General features: G+C 37.7%; 1 protein-coding gene across 1 annotated transcript in view; it reads left to right on the forward strand.

Moving 5' to 3' along the window:
• The window catches only part of LOC117405641 (collagen alpha-1(IV) chain-like), a 93,532-nt gene that overhangs the window by 38,565 nt on the left and 31,908 nt on the right, over positions 1 to 23,059 (forward strand). The window contains exons 3-20 of the mRNA XM_059029920.1: positions 1,323 to 1,412; positions 2,025 to 2,069; positions 2,351 to 2,395; positions 2,494 to 2,556; positions 2,701 to 2,754; positions 4,779 to 4,805; positions 5,525 to 5,599; positions 5,792 to 5,854; positions 7,373 to 7,408; positions 7,526 to 7,564; positions 14,664 to 14,747; positions 15,308 to 15,343; positions 15,842 to 15,892; positions 16,823 to 16,867; positions 17,669 to 17,722; positions 18,190 to 18,231; positions 19,541 to 19,637; positions 23,004 to 23,039. Coding sequence (XP_058885903.1) covers positions 1,323 to 1,412; positions 2,025 to 2,069; positions 2,351 to 2,395; positions 2,494 to 2,556; positions 2,701 to 2,754; positions 4,779 to 4,805; positions 5,525 to 5,599; positions 5,792 to 5,854; positions 7,373 to 7,408; positions 7,526 to 7,564; positions 14,664 to 14,747; positions 15,308 to 15,343; positions 15,842 to 15,892; positions 16,823 to 16,867; positions 17,669 to 17,722; positions 18,190 to 18,231; positions 19,541 to 19,637; positions 23,004 to 23,039 — 982 coding nt within the window. The remainder of the gene's footprint in view (positions 1 to 1,322; positions 1,413 to 2,024; positions 2,070 to 2,350; positions 2,396 to 2,493; positions 2,557 to 2,700; positions 2,755 to 4,778; positions 4,806 to 5,524; positions 5,600 to 5,791; positions 5,855 to 7,372; positions 7,409 to 7,525; positions 7,565 to 14,663; positions 14,748 to 15,307; positions 15,344 to 15,841; positions 15,893 to 16,822; positions 16,868 to 17,668; positions 17,723 to 18,189; positions 18,232 to 19,540; positions 19,638 to 23,003; positions 23,040 to 23,059) is intronic.

Here is a 23,059-nt window from a genome sequence, read left to right on the forward strand (position 1 = left end):
CCAAAATAGTGAAAAGGGTAATTTCCCTTAACAATATGCTTCTTAATTGTTTTAATAAATACAGTAATACAGATTGGTTTCCTAGTTTTTTCTCTTTAGGTACTACAGTTTTTACTTCTCCATTAATCTTTATTGGATTCATTTTTTTTTGTCTGCGTTTTGGAAAGTTGAAAATGTAAGGGCGATGTCTGCTGATTGAAGGATATCTGTGTCGAAGCAGCTGAACACAGCAGTTAATAGCAGTGTTTCCAACTGCAACTCTCTCACAAAGCACCAGATGGCGCCACAATTGACAAAACTTAATTTACTCTGAACAGTTGTTCAACAGTTCTTCAGCTCCTGACAGTTTTGTTAAAGTAGATGCTGTAGAAACTAAGAAAGATACTGGATTTCCAGATAGTAGACACCTGTTTACTTTTAGCCACAGGTGTTGTTCAGGACATTAACTGTTTTATTGTTATATAGTTTTAACCACTGCCTATATCAATCATACAGATTTTTCCACATCTGTTTCACTTGATTCTGCCCCCCTGACATGATTTCCATTTTCTATGTATGCTAGGTATTAGAAGGCAAGATGTACTCTGTGCCATGAGGGCAAGTTAAGATTGCAGTAATCAGTCAGATTGAAATACGCTTTTATCCCCACCTGTTGGCAAAAGACTATATAAGTTTAGGTGCAACACATTTGTAGGTTGTTGATTTGTCTAGACCAAAATTCTCTTAACCTCAAATCCCAGTTTTACTCCAAACTTTTCACTTGATCCTAACCTTAAAATCAGAGATCAAGGGTTGCTATGCCTACCTGACAGTGTACCATGTTTTTTCAGTCTAAATGCCACAAGGGGGAGCTAAAACGTTCTCATAGAAGTAGAGCATAAAGCATAATGAAATGCATGGAAGAAAATCTTTAAATATGTAGTAACATGGAAGTCTCTGTCATTGCAAGCCATTTTGGATCACTTGCCAGACAGCAAAAAGGCCACTCAACCAAAGCAATCCAAAATGGTACCTGATGCCCAAACTACTTTTTAAAGTACTGCTTTCCATGTATTAATAAAACAACATTAACTTAACCTTAACCAGAAAACAGTCACTTGTGTTTGATTATGGTTAAATAAGTGAATAAACTCACGATGTGCAGGCAATGTTTCTGGCCAATGTCTTCATCACGCTTATGTCACAGTTTGTGAGTGCTGTTGAAGTTATGGATGGATACTATACATAGCTGGCACTGGAACCATCATGTGAACGAGTGCTCTCTACGGTTATTGACTGCTCTGTGTTTTAAAATGTTGCTGTGATGCGTTTGTCTCTTCCAGGGTGAGACTGGCTTTCCAGGGTTGCAAGGTCCAATGGGATTTCCTGGAGTGCAAGGCCCTGAGGGGCCACATGGACCAATGGGCTCCAGCGTAAGAGAGACACATTTTTCTTTTGACACCCATTCAGAGAGCTTCTACTTGATAAAGCAGCAGAGCATGGCTAGCCTTATAGAAACTGTTTATAGAACTACCAGTGGTACGATACAAATATGGCACAGTGGTACCTGCATATAATACCATTGGACTGCAATGGATTACCAGTGTGTGTATTGGTTTCTACAATTGGCCAATAAAAATATGAAAGTGTTACAGATGTGGTGCCGCTTGCTACCAATTGCTCACACCATTTGATAAACAGTCAACCAAAGTGTCTAGTCTTGATGAACAAATATCACTCTTGATTAAACCAAAAGTGAAACTTGAGAAAAAGAAGTTGGTGTAAAAAATAATACGAATTCTAACCCACTTGGCTAGACCCTGAGTTATATTGTAAACCACCCACCATCATATCTTCCTATTGGAAGCATAGCTTTCTCACAGATTTACTTCAGGGACTTTGCAATAGATTAAGGCTTGTGCAGGCATTCCAGTGTTAGTTCAGCGGAGCTCTGTAGAAACACCTTCTATAGGATTTACACCTAATTTCTATCTAAAACTGAATGGTGTATTTTTCCTGAATAGAATGCAATTTTGTACCAACAGGGTGACGTTGGAGCCCCGGGACTCGCTGGGCTGAAAGGAATCAGAGTAAGTCAGCAAAGTCACGGCTGTCAGGATTTAATCAAAAATAGATTGTTGTGATTAATTGATTAAATAATTGCTTGATTATAGTGGTGCTTTGAAAGACTAGACAGATGCCGACCTTCACTTTTTAATATTGTCTATGATTTATTATTGTAAAGTACCATGTTTAGTTTCTTATCTGCGCTGTACTTTATAATGCAAATCTGATATATCAGTGCCTTGGCAGAGTAACTTCTTTTACCCAATTGAGTTCACATACATTTTCTTTAATTTCTTTATTACAGGGCCCTGCAGGAATACCTGGATTTCCAGGAACCCCAGGCATACCAGTAAGTCAGAATATACATCATTGTTAAAAGCATACAGTATTTGTAAGGGAAATACATATTACAGTATATTCTATTGTTCGTTTTCTTTTGCCTGACAGGGTATCCCTGGTCAAGATGGTCCTCCAGGTTCACCAGGAATCCCAGGATGCAACGGTACAAAGGTAACTTCTCCCATTGTGCTATCCCAGAACTGCTTTTAGTTTGAGTTGAAAATTTGCCTCAGTGAAATGTTTTGCCACTCTGTGTTCCTGTGTTATTGTGCTGCTCAGAATACCTTATTCATTTAAATTGTTTTCATTTTGTAGGGTGACAGGGGCTTCGATGGCAAACCCGGAATGCCAGGATTCTCAGGCAGTCCAGTACGTAGTCCTTTCAGTGTCATTTATTAAATACCACAAGTGTATTACTGTTGGTCCTTTGTGTGGTCTATTTATACATATCGTTTTCTATTAAAAGGAAAAACTTGGGCACATTGATATGTTGGGGGTTCTTTAGCAACAGTCAGAACAGAGGGGTAGATGTACTAAAGTGTCGCAAACCAGTCGCAAACCAGTCGGAAGTCTAGGGTGAAATGTACTAAACAAGCGCAATGCTGTTACCGACTTTTTAAGGAATGCTTTGCGGCAGCAGTTTTTCTTTGCGGTTTAGCCTTACATGAATATTTAATTATGGGCGTTCCTGCATGCATTTGCAAAAATTAGTGCACATGAGGAGTTCTCAGATATTATAATGACATGTACTAAAGCTGCTGGCAATTGCGACACTTACAATTGAACCAATTTGTTAAGAACTTTTGAAAGCATGTTTTAAACAGTCGCAATTGTTGCTGGCATTTCCCAGTCCACTTTTTCTTGTCCGTTGCCAATTGTGCTCAATGCGTTTTTGATACAGACACCCAAATACCTAATTATCACTAAAAGCAGGGTGTACTTACAAGCCTTGAAAACAAATTTCTATGACATTTCTGGTTTCCCCAACTTGAGCAATAGACTGCACACATGTGCCGCTAACCCCTCTAGCTCATTCTGAGAATCTGTATAGGACTATGATCTATTGTGTGTTAATTGTCCAGGCTACTAAGTAGGCCAAGTTAAGAATAATAATAATTAAAGAAAACAATAAAATAATTTTGTTTCAATTTTAAGTAATCTTTTATTCACATTAAACACCAATGTGTACAATGCAGCAGCATGATTTATTTTGTGTTACCGGTAGCCTACAGGCTAAAGTAAAAAGAAAGTGCGCTAGTTATTAATTTGATTTTACTACTGTACTGTATAGGCCTACTGTACTTATTTATATTTTTACATAATGTAATGTGTAGTCTACCCAAAAAACATTAGTGCTATTTCAGTGCAATGATTTACATTTAAAATACTCCAAGTACTGTAAATGTATGTGTGTGCGATTTTATTGTTTTTAAACCCGACACCTCCTTATGTCGGACAGACGTGTCCGGTTTAGCGAGAGGCCACTGTATGATTATGAAAAGCTTTTTGATAGAAACACATTTTTTATTTGGGGGTGAATGTGGGGGCCGCACTATAGAATCTGATGAGATTAAATTGCCTTTCATTTTGTTATATTAAAATAGGTCAAATGAAGACAGAACAGAATGCATTGTACAGATGACCTTTACATTAAAAAACTGTTATTTTGATTCTTCCACTCTTATTTATTCGAAACAATATAGCATGACTCTTGCAATGCTAGAGATCTCGCTAAGATGACGCAACACACATTTAAATTAGTATATTGCGGCTCTTTTCATTAACGTATTTCTCTTAGTACATAAAACAAAATGCATACTTTGCGAATTGTCGCAACGAAAATGCAGATTGCGGTGCGTTTGCGCTGCGACTGGCCCATCTAAGTACCTCTACCCCTGAGTGTTTCTAATACCTGATGGGAGACTGTTTGTTTCATACCTTCAGGCATTAATAGTGAAATCAGTTTACAGTATGTTGTGTTCCATTAACAAAAGGCAACCATGTACATTGTGAAAGATTCTCAATGCCTTTTACTCCAAATTTGCACAATTTCTTTTGTTTTTTTGTTTGGCGAAAGGATTTGCACCGAGGTACAATAATATACTAATTGCTCTAAGGGTATGTTTATTGTAAAAAAAGAAACACTGTTTTATTCTAACTATGCTAAGATGTATTTAAAAAACATTGTTTCATCAGTAAATGCATAGAGCTAAACTTTCATGGTAACCAGCATATAGTGGTGGCACCTATAGGTGTATACCCCTGTACTTGGAATCAAGTGCTAAGTCAGATTTTTAGTGAGGAATAATACAATTGGGACTGTATAAAACTTGCATGAAACGAAGGATATTACAAAAAAGTGTATTATTAATATACTTTTAACTTTCTTCTAGGGTACCCCTGGGGTAGGAGGACAGAAGGTAAAAACCATTCCCTTTATCACTGTTGGTGGGAAGATTTATTTATATATTTTTAAAAGGATTTCAGCATTAATGCAGAACAGTTCAATGCAAAATTGAGATTGCACTGAAATCTGTTTCAGCTCAGAACAAGGACAAAAGTGTAAAACACATTACTCAGTGAAAGGCAGTGTACTTCCTGAAACTGTGCAATGCGTGATGTTTCCTTCATTTGTGGTTGAAGACACATAAACCACAGGTAATGGAGAAAAGAGTTCTAGGGTAGGTGTTGTGTGTATGAAAAGGAATTTTTGTGGAGCTCAACATGTATGAATTTGGTAACGTGAGAATGAGGCTGAATCTGGTATAACATTATGATTTTAAGATCTTGTATCTCATGTGGCTCCATGCGGGGGATGACCTTGACATTGACATATTTGTGTAATTGTCAAGCTTATTTCAAGGGCTTTTCAACAGAAAGTGATCAATTCGAGAGACCTCCCTTGAGCTGGAGTACAGCACACCAGTAATATGCAGTCCAATAACATGTTAGTCTTCAAGCTGATTAAATCCGGGGTCACGGCATGTTGTTTCCATGCTGAAATTGTGTCAGATTTAATGTAGCACACAGTAATTATAGAATGATAGGATAATAACAGAGCTGTTGCCTATTCTGTAAGATTTCTGTGCTCTCAGAACACTGCCAGGGGACATTATGAATCTCTTATAATCCCCGACAGGGGGAGCCCGGTGAAATAAATGGCATTTTTCTACACAAAGGTGAAAAAGGAAATCCAGGATACCCAGGTAATCAGGTAGGTAACGTTCTATTTTTTTTTTTATCAATATCATTGCTCTTATCTTTAAAATACTTTTTAGATTTTGAATCTAATGATTTTTTTATTTTATTTTTTGTTTCTGGGGAGTAGAAATGTAAATATACAAATAAGTTACATGGGAATTAAATACTCTTTTTTATTCAATTAATTCATTTATTTTGTTAACAGGGTGCATCCGGAGCACCAGGACTTACAGGTCCATTTGGCCCACCTGGACTGCAAGGACCCAAGGTAAGTAACTGAAATCTCATTGAAGATAATATATATATATATATATATATATATATATATATATATATATATATATATATATATATATATACATGGATGAAGGCTATATTTGCATCCTGAGCCATTTGAAAAAAAGGCATAATACCACAGTAGTGACAACACCCACAGTACAGAAATGTTCGTTAACGATCAACAAAATGAGAATACATTAAAAAAAAAAAAAAAAAAGATGTAAAGCAGGTACATTCGTATCTCAGAGAAACTAAAGAGGAACGGGAAATTAAAACAAGGTAAAGGCAATCATTCAAATAAAGCTGAAGCACTAACGGATAATGACATAGACCGTCTGTACAGCACTGAAACACTATGTTAAAAAAAATAACTGTACTGCTGAACCTCGTCTTCTTTACTATAAGCATCACAAGGGTATCCATGTATTATAAAAGAATAATAGATGGGCCTCTTCAGTGAGTTACAGGAAAACAATTCCATATCGGGTTTCTGTGACAGTTTATAAATTACTCGTAATTTATGACGTCACAGAAACCATAGATGGAATTATTTTTCTGTAACTTACTGAAGCCCATCTATTATTCTCTCTCTCTCTCTCTCTCTCTCTCTCTCTCTCTCTCTCTATCTCTCGCTCTCGCTCTCGCTCTCTCTCGATCTCTATCTGATTTTACGAAGTTCCCAATCCAGCAAAAGTATTAGAAAAACCATTCAGGTGTTGGCTAAGCCTACTTAAAAATGCAACATGGATGCCAATATTACACTGCAATAATATGAAAATGATCACATTTGTTGCACAATGTTTTAATGAAGCACAAAAATGTTCATCCATAATAACTGTTCAAATAACATAGTATTAGGCAAAATGCTTGTTGTGAAATACTATTGCACATAAACAAGATTCATTACAGTTTTGATTCTACACAATATGTGGCTACAAATGGCAGTCGTTTTTTTAAGTCCAAAATGTTGGTTGGCACCTCAAAAGTGGCATCTGGTATTGACGTTGTTCCTTGCATTCAGCATTAGTATTGTATTCAAATGAAGGTATAATTGAAAAGTTATCTACATCACCGTTAGCATTCTTACCTTCTTGAGAAATCTTTGCCATGATCTCCCGTTATGCTGTAAAGGTATTGTCCCGTCTTCACATACAGTATCTTGTTGTGTAAGATCCTGGGTTGGAAAGAAATATATTTTCTGTTTAGCTCCACAAGTCGTGGCAGAACAAACACAACACAGGTGAGATGAAGCTCATATCATTATTTCAATGGGTGTTGTCAGAGAAATGAAGCAGCAAACAGGACACATGAAGCCCGAAAGCAGGGTACATCTCAACTGAAAGTTAGGTGGAAAAAAATATCAATACGGTTTTGAATTCCGTGCTTGACACTGCATTTAAAAACGTACCCACAGTGTGTTCGGCTGACAATTTTGAATTAGAAAATTAGAAGGGGTGCTCTGTCAATAAAAATAATGATAATTACTTTGTTGTTTTTTTTTCTGCAGGGTAATCAAGGTCTAGCTGGCCCCAAAGGTGAGAAGGTAAGGTTTGAAGTCCCAATCACTACATACATACTCTATGAGCTTGCATGATGGTATTGAGATTTATTGGAGCATATTCTTAATTCATATAATGATTTATCATCGTTATTTTTTTAGGGTGACAGATTGACTTTCCAAGGCCAAAAGGGAGACAAAGTAAGTATAAGGTTCACAAAAGAAAAATAATGTACAATATATTAGCCCACCTTAAAATCATAGAAAACAGGATTGAAATGTATATTTATACTGGCACCTGGTTTCCTGTGTAAAATACTTTCCAAACTCATAATATGTATTCTAAATCTATAATGTTCCAGAGGACCCGCAAATCAGCTGCAGTAGCTGGGAAGAGCATCTTAGATTGTATTTTGCAAGAACAGCCCCAGCACTTGTTGCAAACACTACAGCCTTTTTGGTAACCCCTTTAAGAACAAGAAAGAGGCATACTTTGACAGAAGAACATTCCTGATTCCTGAAGTGTCCTTTGATCTCATCTTTATGAAAGCTGCCTGTCCTCTCAGAAACTACTTCCTGTCCACAGCAAAAAAGGATATGTTGTTATATTTACAATATGCACGGTATACACTGAGTATACAAAACATTAGGAACACCTGCTCTTTCCATGAAATAGACTGACGAGGTGAATCCAGGTGAAAGCTATGATCTCTTATTGATGTAACCTGTTAAATCCACTTCAATCAGTGTAGATGAAGGAGAGACAGGTTAAAGAAGGATTTTTAAGCCTTGACACAATTGAGACATGGATTGTGTATGTGTGCCATTCAGAGGGTAAATGGGCAAGACAAAAGATTTAAGTGCCTTTGAACAGGGTATGGTAGTAGGTGCCAGGCGCGCCAGTTTGAGTGTGTCAAGAACTCCAACGCTGCTGGGTTTTTCACGCTCAACAGTTTCCCGTGTCTATCAATGATGGTCCAACACCCAAAGGACATCCAGCCAACGTTAGGCCAGTGGTCGAAAACGGCTCATTAATGAAAGAGGCCAAAGGAGGCTGACACGAATTGTGCAGAGCAACAGACAGGCTACAGTTAGTCAACTGACAGTCCAGTACAACATTGGTGCCGAAAGACCCATAAAAGAATGCACAACTCGTCGTACCTTGACACGAATGGGGTATGGCAGCCGACGACCTAACAGAGTTCCACTTCTTTCAGCAAAACACAAGAAACTGTGGTTGCAGTGGGCTAAGGAACGAAAACACTGGACACTGGAATATTGGAAAAACATTGGCTGGTCTGATGAATCCCGGTTCCTGCTGTTTCACGCTGATGGGAGGACTAGGGTATGGAGAAAACCACATGAGTACATGCATCCATCATGCCGCGTGTCAACATTGCAGGTGGTGGTGTGATGGTGTGGGGTGTGTTTTCATGGCACACATTGGGCCCCTTAATAAAAGTGGAGCAACGTTTGAATGCCACAGGATATCTGAACATCATTGCCAATCAGGTGCATCCCTTCATGGCAGCAGTGTATCCATCTGCTAATGGATTTTTTCAGCAGGATCGTGCCCCATGCCACAAGGCTAGGATTGTCCAGGGATGGTTCCACGAACATGACAGTGAATTCAGCTTACTGCAGTGGCCTGCCCAGTCACCAGATCTCAATCCAATTGAGCATATGTGGGATGAGATGGAACGAGCTATTCGGGGTAGAGATCCACTACCAGCCAACTTGACGCAACTGTGGGAAGCATTGGAGTCAACATGGGCCAGCATCCCTGTGGAACGCTTTCGACACCTTGTAGAGTCCATGTCCCGACAAATTGAGGCTGTTCTGAGGGCAAAAGGGGGTGCAACTCAATATTAGGAAGGTGTTCCTAATGTTTTGTACACTCAGTGTATATTACATATAGAGCTTCTGATTTTCGGTTTTAAATAAATCAGTGTATAGCCAATAAACATACTACAAATAAACAAAAACAAACTACCTTTCCCAGTGGAGTTGGGCACTGTCCCTTCTTCCTGACTTGTATCTATCATTGATTCGATCTGAATACTTTAAACCCATCCTAACTACTGAGTGGCAGCAAATTCCTACATTTCTACTGATAAATCTGCTTGCAAGATTTAAAACGAGATTACAATTAGGAATGGAGCTATATTACAGTTATAGGGAGGATTTTAAACAAAATTGCATATTGTGGCAGAAAAAAACCCCAAGCATTTTGGAAAGCAACCAAAAACAATAATTTTATACAGTATACAGTGGCTCTCAAAAGTATTCACCCCCCTTGGACTTTTCCACATTTTATTGTGTTACAACATGGAATCAAAATGGATTTAATTAGGAGTTTTTGCCACTGATCAACACAAAAAACGTCCATAATGTCAAAGTGAAAAATAAAATCTACAAATTGTTCTAAATTAATTACAAATACAAAACAGAAAATAATTGATTGCATAAGTATTCACCCTCCTTGAGTCAATATTTGGTAGCGGCACCTTTGGCAGCAATTACAGCCACGAGTCTATTTGGATAATTCTCTACCAGCTTTGCACATCTGGACACTGCAATTTTTGCCCATTCTTCTTTGCAAAATTGCTCAAGCTCCGTCAAGTTGGATGGGGACCTTTGGTGAACAGCAATTTTCAACTCTTTCCACATATTCTCAATTGGATTGAGGTCCGGGCTTTGACTGAGCCACTCCAGGACATTGACCTTTTTGTTTTTAAGCCACTCCAGTGTGGCTTTGGCTGTATGTTTGGGGTCATTGTCCTGCTGGAAGATGAATCTTCTCCCAAGTCCCAGGTCTCTTGCAGACTTCAGCAGGTTTTCCTCCAGGATTTCTCTGTACTTTGCTGCATCCATTTTGCCCTCTATCTTCACAAGCTTTCCAGACCCTGACGCAGAGAAGCATCCTCATAGCATGATGCTGCCACCACCATGCTTCACGGTAGGGATGGTGTTCTCAGGATGATGTGCGGTGTTAGGCTTGCGCCAAACATAGCGCTTAGCGTTGAGGCCAAAAAGTTATATTTTGGTCTCATCAGACCATAGAATATTCTTCCACTTGGTCTCAGAGTCTCCCACATGCCTTCTGGCAAACTCTAGCCAAGATTTGATTTGAGTTTTTTTCAACAATGGCTTTCTTTTTGCCACTCTCCCATAAAGGTCAGTTTTGTGAAGCACCCGGGCTATTGTTGCCATATGCACAGTGTCTCCCAGCTCAGCCGTGGAAGACTGTAACTCCTTTAGAGTTGCTATAGGCCTCTTGGTGTCCTCCCTGACTAGTGCCCTTTTCGCCCCGGATACTCAGTTTTTGAGGACGGCCTGTTCTAGACAGATTCACAGTTGTGCCATATTCTCTCCATTTCTTAATAATGGACTTTACTGTGCTCCGAGGGATATTCAATGCCTTGGAAATGTTCTTATATCCTACCCCTGATTGGTGCTTTTGAAGAACCTTATTCCGGATTTGCTTTGAGTGTTCCTTCGTCTTCATGATGTAGTTTTTGTTAGGAAATATACTAACCAACTGTGGGACCTCCCAGAGACAGGTGTATTTAACCTGAAATCATGTGAAACACCTTAATTGCACACAGATGGACTCCATTCAACTAATTATGTGACTTCTAAAGACAATTGGTTGCACCAGAGCTTATTTAGGTGTGTCGTAACGAAGGGGGTGAATACTTATGCAATCAATTATTTTCAGTTTTATATTTGTAATGTCACGAAATCCGCGTGTTCAGATTCTTTTACGTACTCTTTTTATTTGCTCAGCACACACTCTTATCTCAGGGGAGACGTTAGGAGGACAGAGATGTTATTACTCCTAGTGGGATATAGTTCGTGCTCTGGACGCGCAGTATATTCGGATGACCAATATAGTACCAAAGAAATTGACAGACTCATGTATCTAAAGTGTTTTTACGAATCAGAGTATGATCAGTACTCCTTCGGTTTATTAACAGTTAAATATTGGATTGAGTAGCTACAGGCTACTTCATATCCCCAGCTGACAGACGTTCTGGGCAGTCCAGTGTCTTAACAGATATTACCGTTTACACTTTAATACATCTTTATGTATTCGTGCAGCCTGCAGGCCTGCTCACGACCACAACACTAAATACACCCAGTAGCCTCTTTCAGCACATTCAACAAATGTTCTCCTATTCTCTAAACATAGTGTGGGTCCCTTATAGCAATACATGCAATACATGTGAGATAAAATAATAATTGATTAATGCTTACCCTTTAATATAAGTCGTAAAAGGATATGACTGTCTTCACCAGGCAAATGAAACTGAATTCAATCAGCTCCATTGTGTCGGTCTGCAGAAGATGGACCACCTTACCCTGTCTGGGATGAGTGTGGTGGTTCCATTGTAATTACTGTGCAGTTTTATAGGTTTTTCGTCTCATTGGAATACATGGGATGCCTCAATTAAATCCAATCATTAATCAGGTGAGACAGCTCTTTATCCCTTTCACAAATAATAGTTTTCAAAAGATCCGGACTAACTTTTCAGAATTAATAGGTGTCATGTACTTAATAAATTCAAGACTTCACATTTGTTTCAACTCTTATGATCTCATTTCTTTGCTTTCCTCCGAGCCCCTCCTTTATCTGAAAAGTTAAGTGAACCAAGGTTCCCAGGATCTTGGTTTATAATATAATATAAAAACACTACTGCATGCAAAACACAATTTTTATATGTGTTATATATGAGAGATGTTCTTAATATGTGACATCATCTTCTAATTGAGGTATGTGTTTCTTTTAACCTCATGTTGTTTCATCATTTTGTTAATGAGTCGGTTTTGATTCCATATACCATTGTCTAACAGAGTATTTGACAAAAGTTTGTCTCATACAATATTCAAGTCATTTAGTTTCACTAAGTTTAAGTGGTAATAGTTTCCATTACAATTATTTATCCCTTAAGAGATGCACTGACCAGGCTCTGACCTGTACCTGACTCTGGGAATATGTTACTGCTAGCAGTTTCCACAGTCTCTTGTTTTTTTTTTCCAAGGTCAGAGTCTGTGCAACACACTTTATTAGATATATGACCTGTCCATTAAGCCATAATTTGTGCATATTATTTCCAGACATATACTTGTCTGTAAAACCACTAACTCCATAAACCTTAGCACTACAAGTCCATAAGACTCGCAGCTTTGCTGAAGTGGAACCCAAGGACATTCCTTCTTTCTAGATAAGAAGAGGCCCTGTTTTCACTGCAGCAGTTTCAAGGAACCATATTATAAGGACTCCATCTTCTATCATTAGACAATAGTATAGTGGATTAATAACAAGGTACATTATAGTATATTATTACAAACTTAACACAAAAACATAACACAACACCTTTTATATTCTATAATTCAATGGATATCATAATGTCTAGAAGTCTTATTGTTCAATAGAAAGAAGAATAAACTTGTACCAGTTTCCCATTTAAGTAAATCGAATACTGCTCCAGGTTTTAATCTTCTTATCACTACAGCAAAGTCGTGAACAAGCAATAATACTTGTCAGTTTTAAATAATATGTTTTCTCATTATAGCAAATACTTAAAACATATTATTAATCTTATGAAATAACTGTTATGAACTATAAACAGTGTCAATTAGCACTGAACCTGTTTCATTATAAGATAATCTTTCAATTAATTTACCTCTGTTTATCAGTTGCTATAATATTACTTTGGTGAATCCCTCTTAAGATTTAAATCCAAATATGGGCCAGTATAACTGCATTCAACTAGGCTTGACCCTTCTCTTTGTTCATACAAAATCCAGCCGACACAGGCTTTCTTCTCAAGACCTCTGGCTTGTTAGTTAATCTTTTGGTCATAAAGAGTCTCTCTTCTTATCTTGTGTTTTTAGGACATAAATTTGTAGATTAACGTTCACTTTTAGCCGGAATGGTGCTTTTTATCAAGCGTCATGCAAGTATATACAAGTGGTAAATCGTTCATTATATATTTTTTTGAAATAATCAGTTTATTAAGTACTTGATTAGAGATATATGTAGACTGACCTATTTCATGGAGCAAGAGAGCCATCTACTGGCGGTACAAGGATACTCTTTTTTATCCCTGCTCTAACACTTCATTTTTTTATATTACAATACATTTCCCATTTGAAATTGCCTAGTACATATTCAGCATATCCCCACGTTTCCAGCAGGATTCAACTTCTGTGCCGGGTTCAGCTCTGGTTGGTTCCGCGAAAACAACAACAGGCCCCTTTATCCAAAGTTTAGCATCACAGGTGTGAGACTCCATCTTCCTCACTTCGTACCTACAAGATACTTGGACACGTTTAGCTGGGACACCTTCTACACATTCCAATTTACCTAGATGTGCCCATTTCACTAAGTGACCTCCTTCACAATTCATGCATTCAATCCTCTTAATATCTTTTGGATCTACATTTAGATGAGAGAAAGAAATTCCTTCAGAATCATTACATTCAAACAAGATTCTACAGTGTTTAGCTAAATGACTACAGGCTGGACAAAGTTTAGGCCCAGTCACTGATGATTTGCTTTGGCACATATTACATGCACACATAACAAGAGGATTATGTTTCAATTTGTGTGTCAGGGTTAATTCTGCACCTTGTACAATAGTTCTGAATCTGTACACATTTCCTTCTGTTCGCACAAAGTCACTTTGCGAGGTACGCCCTCCATCCAGAATACAGAGGTAGGCCAAATCTCACTGTTATTCGTATTTTCTGGTATCCAATTACTGTTCTTTTCCACATCATCAGTAGCAAACGTAACATAACTGAATCTGTTTCATTTGATGAACCATTTACTGTAGCTTACTGAGATCCTCCATGCAATGGAGTCTAATGTTTTACTATATGGGATAACTAGTTCAGCATCACCTGCGACAGTAATTTAGAACAATTTGTAAATTTTATTTTTCACTTTGACATTATGGACTTTTTTGTGTTGATCAGTGGCAAAAACTCCTAATTAAATCAATTTTGTTGTAACACAATAAAATGTGGAAAAGTCCAAAGGGGGGTGAATACTTTTGAAAGCCACTGTATAAAAACCGAAAGCCCTGAAAATCTTGAAAATAGCAAAAAATAAGCACCAGAAATGAAATTAATAAAAACAGAAGCCCTAATTATATATAATAGACCATTTTTGAATGTCCGTCATTTTAAAACTTGTAAAAGATTGTGGTTCATGGTTTAGATTATGCAAGTTTATAATGGACTCCAAACCATCTGTTGCCCTATATATAATACCAAATCTGTTTCACAGGGTGAACCAGGCCCAAGAGGCACTCCTGGCATACCCTCAGAGGTTTCCGGGCCTACACAAGTAACCGTAATACCAGGAACTAAGGTAATGACTTTGTGTGACAAGCTACTAATATGGTAACACCATTTGGAAGTTTGCATGCACTCTTAAACTTAATACAACGGTTCATTTAACTGGTGCACTTGGTTTTGTTTTAGTCTGTGGGTAAGGCACAGGCTCTGGTAGAGGCGAAAGCTGAAACTGAGACACAAATTCACGGAGAAAGGGCAACTGAGAGGGAGAGGCTCACCACGGATTGTTATTGTTCCTCTGGATTTTGTTTGGTTCAATTTATTATTGGCCACTAGGGAAGCATGTCACTGGCGGGAGGTAATGTGGAATCGGGTGAACATACCTTTGGATCTTAATCTTGGGGTACAATCTTGGAGTGTACTGTATATGCAGGCTGCTTGTATGTATGTGCGACTTTCAGTATTTAAATATATCTGGAGAACCACTTGTTTAAATATGAAATGTGGTAAGGATTTCCTGTAAAGCAGACATTTTTGAATTTTTGAATATATTATGGGGGTGTATTAATGCACATGTCCATTTGTCACAATTTACAGCCATAGTGGGAAATTAATGTCATGCTTTTTTTTCAGGGTGACCAGGGTGAGGTCGGTCCCAAAGGTGAACCAGTAAGTTTATTTGTCAAACTGAGCATTAAAATGCATGTAAAAAAATGAACTTTGTGGTTTGACGTATATTGCTTATTTCATAACTGAATGAATTATATTCAGCAATATTCATTTAGATTTGTTTTGATGATTGAAATACATTTTTATATTCATGAAACTTTTTTAGACTGTTAAATAAACCAACAGCTAACTACAAAAGTATCATGAATACCAAACAATAATAATATTTAGTAAGAGGAACTTTTTTTTCCCTAATATATATATATATATATATATATATATATATATATATATATATATATATATATATATATATATATATATATATATATATATATATATATATATATATATATATATATATATATATATATACACACACATACTGTCTGTAATGTGTTTCATATACTGTAGTATGTTTAATTGACTCTTTCAGATCACATATTTGTACTGCAGTATATAACGGAACTTTTTTTCATTGTTCCTGTGTTTCCGTAGGGTATTTGCCTTGGAGGCGTGAAAGGTGAACCTGGAAAACCTGGCCCCAGAGTAAGTGTCTCAGCTTATTTAGATAAGAGAGATCATTAAGCCATTAAGTAGTTTGATGTTTCCATATTTACCCCTGTCCCATCTAAAGTTCAAAATGAACCTCTGCTGGCACATTCGGCTTGCTTCTCAGAACTCTTTATAATTCGTCATTCACACTTTGTTTTCAGAAAGGACAACTAGTCCAATAAAGTTACCAAAACAGAAAAAAAAACAATACTTAATAAAACATTCCTTAAAACTGTCCCTAACGTTTTAGGAATATGATCACTATGTCCCACATCCACAACATGTTGAATAACATTTTGTACAAAACCAAGCATAGTTTGCTCAAAATAGACAAATCTAATGGCTCAAATCCAGCAGAGGAAGACACAATGTTGTCACAGTAATGTCTGTGCCATCACAAATTATACGTCTCAAATCGTCTTATCAAGCAAGAAAAAAACACATTACAAGCAGTCCTTTAAGCCCTTGTCAGCAGTAAAAATGTGGCTCACACGGAAGACGGCTGCCCCCCACACGCATAAATACTGTTAAAGAAATTCAAGTGACAGGATCACTAATATGATTGACAGAAGATGGTCACATGTGCCTGATGCACCAAGAAGCTCCTTCTATTGTGATTAGCTACACAAACACGCTAGGCATCCAATCATAGGCCTAACCAGAACTTTCAACAGGCGAAATTCTCAACGTTATTTACTCCAAATTGTCATTAGCATATATTTTTCTGAAAAAAAAAAGAAAAAAAATTGAGAATGACAAGTTCGATTGAAGAAGCCCCCCCTCCAAAAAAGAAAAAAAAAAGATATTACAAAAAAAAGAGTTGTGGTATTAAGTTATCTACAAGAGTAAATTGATTTGTTTTCTTTGTAAATAAAAAAGGGAGGGGTTTGCTTGAATATTAATCTATGCTTTTGCAATTTTCAGGGTAAACCAGGGAAAGATGGAGAGCATGGAGTACCAGGAAGCCCTGTATGTAAATGTTTCTGCTTTAGTTGATGTATCTGACCCTTTGTAATCAAACTTTTCAGTTTTGTGGGAGGAAGAAATAGGGTTCAGGGTTTCTGGTTTTAGGCTTTAACAGCACATATAAAACCCCTCAAAGAAAATAAAAAACAAATGAAACAGGTGTTCCACAAACAACAGAGAAGATTTCAGCCTCAACACATCCAAACTCAAAAAAATGCTTCTGTTTCCAAAAGAACTGTGGAAAAAACCCTCATAATCTTTAAAAAATAAACACTAAACACTGAAAGACAGAAGCCCGCAGTATACAATATATTGATATTTATAACCCATTATAGTCATTCTAGCAGAATTTAAGGTTCTGGTGTATCCAGGCCAGGACAGTTGCAGTCCAGCATCTACACAATTTAACAGCTGAAACACAAGGGGGCATGTTTCTGTGCTTTTCATCTTTTTAAATTATGTATGTTGTGCATACTGACACATATACAATACAGTAGTACCCTGTTTTGGTCTTTGAAGAAGGTTCATGAAAATTCCCTTAGGTTTAACAGTTTCCCAATCCTTCTGTTATCCTGTTATCAATGCTGTACTCCAACTTGCAATATTGAGCCCAGGTATTATACTGTAGTTCAAGTGGCTCAGATGAGAAGGACAGTCTTAATCAGACTGTGGGACTGACGGGAGTGACAACAGATTTAATAATATCGGGACCCAGATGCAGTGATGTGAGTCCAGCACTGGTTTTAATTTATTTCACTCAAGCTAGAACTAGTTGTGGTATAAGATCAGTTTTTTGTTTAACAGGGTACTCCAGGTGCTTCAGGTATCCCAGGCTTAAGAGGACAGGATGGTGAGAAGGTAAGCATACAAGTGCTTTTACAGTTTGGAATTATCAGTGTTTTTTGCAGGTAAGACTATTGTTTGCAATATTCTGAATAGCTGCTTAAGGTAATCCATGGTAAAATCTGTTCGCTTCATGCATACAGTATATTTTCAAAATGTTGTCTTTAAAATGGCAGACTGCTTACTTTTTATCAGCATTGCATAAATACAACGTATTTACTTCTAACATATGATATGTTTAAATGCGATCCTTTCAAATTGTGTATATTTTTTAGTAAAATGCTTTGGATCACACTGATTTATTATTATTTATGGATTGGAATCTGTGTGTTTCATGCTTATATTTATCAAACACCATATTCGTGAAGCATTAGCAATGGTGATTAATCCATAAGACTTCTTTGCTGGAACACTGTTTCCTTATGACTGACAGAATCGCTGTTGCTAGTCATTCACACTGATTCCTGTTTCTTCGATCATAGGGGGATAAAGGTGAAATTGGGCTTCAAGGTCCACCAGGAACTGTAAGTACATCTCACAACAGCTTTATAACAGTAGAATGATCCTGTATCTACATACCGTATATCTGCTGGTAATTCCTTATATTATACAACACTCAAGGTTATTTCAGCCAATGAGAACACTTATTCTTTAGGCAGCAACAGCACAAATTCAACCCAAACAATATACACATTAACTCAACCATGCAGTTATACTGCTAAATGTGATTATAGCCATGCAGTTACACTTACATGCATAGCCCTGGATGAAACCAGCATCACAACTGAATTGGACAGATGTACCTTGGTTAAGTTTACAGCATGCTGTTTGTGTAACTAAAGTTCCATACCAGCCACGTATCTAAAACAGCACAGATAGAAGATCAGTAACCTTCCATCTGCAACCAGGCGCTGCTGCTCTGTTATCCTATACCTACAGAAATACAAGCTGTAGCATCAAGGGGGCTATTTAAGACCCCTCCCCCCAGCTCATGAGTAGGATAATTCTCACTGGCATCACAGGTAAGGATGCCGCTAAAAGACACACACGTCACTGACATTGTCTTTTATTTCATTTCAGTAAATAACTGCATGCTAAATGATTGGAAGCATGTAAAGAAGGATGTAGCTTTTGAAATGCCCTATTACCAATAAGGATATAGTACTGTGTAGTACAGTATAAAGGCTGGTTTATGCTTCAGTCTTTTGACCTCCTGGAGACAGTTGTGAGACGCAACCTGGAACAGTTGGCTGTTGTAAATTGGAATATCTCATATATGCAGCAGGTGAAAGAAGTTCAGATAATTTTATAATGGCCCATTTTTTTTATGGGGATGGGATTCTTGACCATGAGGAATCATGCATTGTTTACACTTGTTCTCTATATTGAAGATATGGCCATGGCTAAACAGGCTTAAAGGCTATACTTTGAAAACAACTTGAATGGTAGGATTTTGATTGACCTGTGCATGGGCATTTGTTACTATATGAGAGTACTGTGTATACCATACCGCTATATCCCTAGCTTTACTATACTGTACTTGAGTTTTTTTTTTTTTTTTTTTTAATTGGGGGCCATTTCTTGGAATGGTGATTAGCTGAAATACAATATTACATTATATCTGATTTGTGGATTAGCCAATATGCAGCAGACACTGGGTTGAGTACTGTGTTTCTGTTTCATGTAAAGACATACAGTATCATTTACCTGGATTGACCGACCCGCTGAACAGAAACAAAACAAATCTGTCATTTTTGTGAAATACAGTATTACAGCACTGAATGAATTTGAGAAGCCACCTCGGATTGAATATGTGTGTATTATTCTATCCAGGTGGTTAAAACGACTGGTGAAGTTATTGTATATGGGGAAAAAGGTGAATATGGACCACCGGGCTTCCCAGGGCTACAGGGGGAAAAAGGGGAGCAAGGTATGTTGGAGTTTATTACAAGTGTGTTATACTTAAGTGCCACATTGTTGATGCAATTGCATTTGATTAACAGTTTTAAGTTACTTTTATATTTGAGGCACCCAGAAGAATAACAGCATATCCCACACATTCTGTGGATCTTAAGGTGGATCTACACTGGAAGCAAGCAACGCGAACAATGCAAGCAAATTTTGTATCCAAAGCGAATATTTTGGCACAATCTGTCATGTGACCCTGTCCTTATCCCTCCCGCTGTTCTCCCACCCAATCCCACACAAGACAGAGGCAGCCCATTCTCAACACCACTCACACAGCACATAGACTACAGAACGAACAAGCGAAGCAAACACACACCAAAGAGAGAGCAAAGTCGCCACACACACCGGAGAGAGAGGGGCCGCGCTGACTGGAGAAAGAGATAAAACACAATATCACGCTCACAATAATACAACACAATACACCCCTGGTGCCCACAAAACAGTACACAAACAACTATTACATAGAACACATTTCTATTCCTGTGGAGTCGCTTGCTTCATCAAGACAGCCGCTCGCGTCGCTTGCAGTAGGTGTAAACACACCCCTAGATTCCAGTCACTTCTAAATTATTCACTCGTGTCGCTCGCTTCCAGTGTAGATCCACCTTTAGCCTCTCATGGAGTTTCAAGACACAAAACCAATATATACAGTGCCTATAGTAAGTATTCACCCCCCTTGGACGTTTTCACAGTTTGTGTTACAACCTGAAATATTGATGCATTTAAATGGGATTTTTTTTTCCTTTGATTTACACAACCTACTCAATACTTTGAAGAGTCAAGAGAATTTTTATTGTGAAACAACAGTTCATGAAAAAAAAAAAAAAAAAAGAAATGTCTTGGTTAGATAAGTATTCACCCCCCTGAGTCAATACTTGGTAGAACCACCTGTAGCAGCAATTACAGCTGTGAGTCTTTTCAGGTAAGTCTCTACCAGGTTTGCATATCTGGATCATGCAATATTCGCCCATTCTTCTTGGCAAAATTGTTCAAGGTCTGTCAAGTTGGATGGGGATCGTTGGTGGACAGCAATCTTCAAGTCTTGCAACAGATTCTCAATCGGATTCAAGTCTGGGGTTTGACTGGGCCACTCTAGGACATTCACTTTCTTGTTTTTAAGCCACTCCAATGTTGCTTTGGCTGTGTGCTTGGGGTCATTGTCCTGCTGAAAGGTGAATTTCCGTCCCAGTCGGGTCTTTTGCAGACTGAAGCAGGTGTTCCTCAAGGATTTACCTGTATTTAGCTCCATTCATTTTGCCCTCTACCCTGACAAGCTTCCCAGTCCCTGCCGATGAAAAGCATCCCCATAGCATGATGCTGCCACCACCATGCTTCACAGTAGGGATGGTGTTACCTGGGTGATGTGCTGTGTTTTGTTTGTGCCAGACATAACGCTTTGCATTTAGGTCAAATAGTTCAATTTTTGTTTCATTGGACCACAGAATCTTTTGCCACATCTTTTCAGAGTCTCCCACATGCCTTTTTGCAAATTCCAAGCAAGATTTTACATGGGCTTTTTTCAGAAATGGCTTCCTTCTTGCCACTCTTCCATACAGGCCAGATTTGTGGAGTACCTGAGCTATTGTTGACACATGGACAGTTTCTTCCATCTCAGCCATGGAACGCTGTAGGTCTTTCAGAGTTGTCATTGTCTCTTCCTGGCTTCTCTGACCAATGCCCTTCTTACCCGGCTGCTCAGTTTGGGAGGAAGGCCTGCTCTAAGCAGATTCTGGGTGGTGCCGTATACGTTCCACTTCTTAATGATCGACTTGACTGTGCTCCAAGGGATATTAGATGCCTTTGACATCTTTTTATACCCCTCCCCTGATCTGTGCCCTGCCACAACTTTATCCCAGAGTTGTTTTGAAAGCTCCTTGGTCTTCATGGTAGTATCTTTGCTTTGAATGCACTACCCAACTGTGGGACCTTACAGAGACAGGTGTATTTAATCTGAAATCATGTGAACCACTTTTATTGGACTCCATTTAACTTATTATGTGAATTCTGAAGGAAACTGGTTGCATCTGAGCTTATTTAGGAGTGTCGTAGCAAAGGGGGTGAATTCTTATCTAATAGACTTTTCAGGTTTTTATTTTTAATTTATTTGTTTTTTCACCCCCCCCCCCCCTTTTTTTTCACACATTGAAAGTGTTGAGTAGGTTGTGTAAATCAAAGGGGGAAAAAAATGCATCAAGATTTCAGGGTGTAACACAACAAACTGTGAAAACGTCCAAGGGGGATGAATACTTACTATAGGCACTGTATTTACTTTCATGACTTCTCAACCGCAAAAACCAACAGGAGCAAAACCTACCGTATGTTGCAATGTTATAATGACAAGACATTTCTGAGCTACATACTGTACTAAACACAAAGTAAGCCTCTTTTGGTGTGTATGAAAAGGGCTGACACTCCTTTTACCGATTTTTATTTTTTATTTTTATGAATTACAAAAATTAGAGAACTACTTATCACATCATATAACACAAAAAAGCAGCATATTTATCTTGGTTGTTGTGTTTTTTGTTATTTGAACTCTATAAGGATAGTGATATCATGCTTAAAATGTAATCATAAGGACACATAATGCATGCATGTTTATAAAGGTTCTTAAGAAACAGACAAGAGTTTTAAAGGAGGGGGTATAAGTTATAAGTATAAGTATATGTTCAGTCATAGCAGGGTTATTGAGATGTGTCACTTTAGCTATACTAAGCAAAACAAAGAGTGTATCTGAAATGACTGAGGATTTGCAAGGTGGATAGAAGACTTCTTACATAATTAGACTTTTTTTGTGAAAAACACACTGTTCCCAGTTCAATTGATCTTATTAAAAGTAGAGTAAACATGGAATTATTAACACTGATATACTCCTTTCCACTCTATATATTAATAATAATAATAATAATAATAATAATAATAATAATAATAATAATAATAATGTAATTGTTATTATTTCACTTTACTGAATGTTAGAATGGTGCCAGTGTGTTTAGACCACCTCATCAGTATTCAACAAAACAGTGCACAGATTAGCCTCACTGTTAGACTGTTAGACTAGCAATCTGAGCTGTTGATAACCCCCTTGTGATGTTAATAATGCCACTGGGTGGCTTAACACTGCCACTGAGTAGCACTGTAACACATTTATATGTCGACAAAGCTGTTAAATGAAAAGAATGTAGGTGTTTAGAACATGTGAGTTGGGTGTTAATTAGAAACCAACCTTAATGGTGCCATGATTTAGATCAATTGAAAAGGACCCCGATTTTTTTACCTAAGAGTGTCTTAATTATTATAATTAAAATATTAATATATTTTTTTCCAGGTTTTCCTGGTGTACAAGGACCCTCTGGCCCCCCAGGTAATTTATATACATTTGTG

Source organism: Acipenser ruthenus, chromosome 9 (assembly GCF_902713425.1).
Source record: "Acipenser ruthenus chromosome 9, fAciRut3.2 maternal haplotype, whole genome shotgun sequence".
In the NCBI taxonomy this organism is placed as follows: Eukaryota; Metazoa; Chordata; class Actinopteri; order Acipenseriformes; family Acipenseridae; genus Acipenser; species Acipenser ruthenus.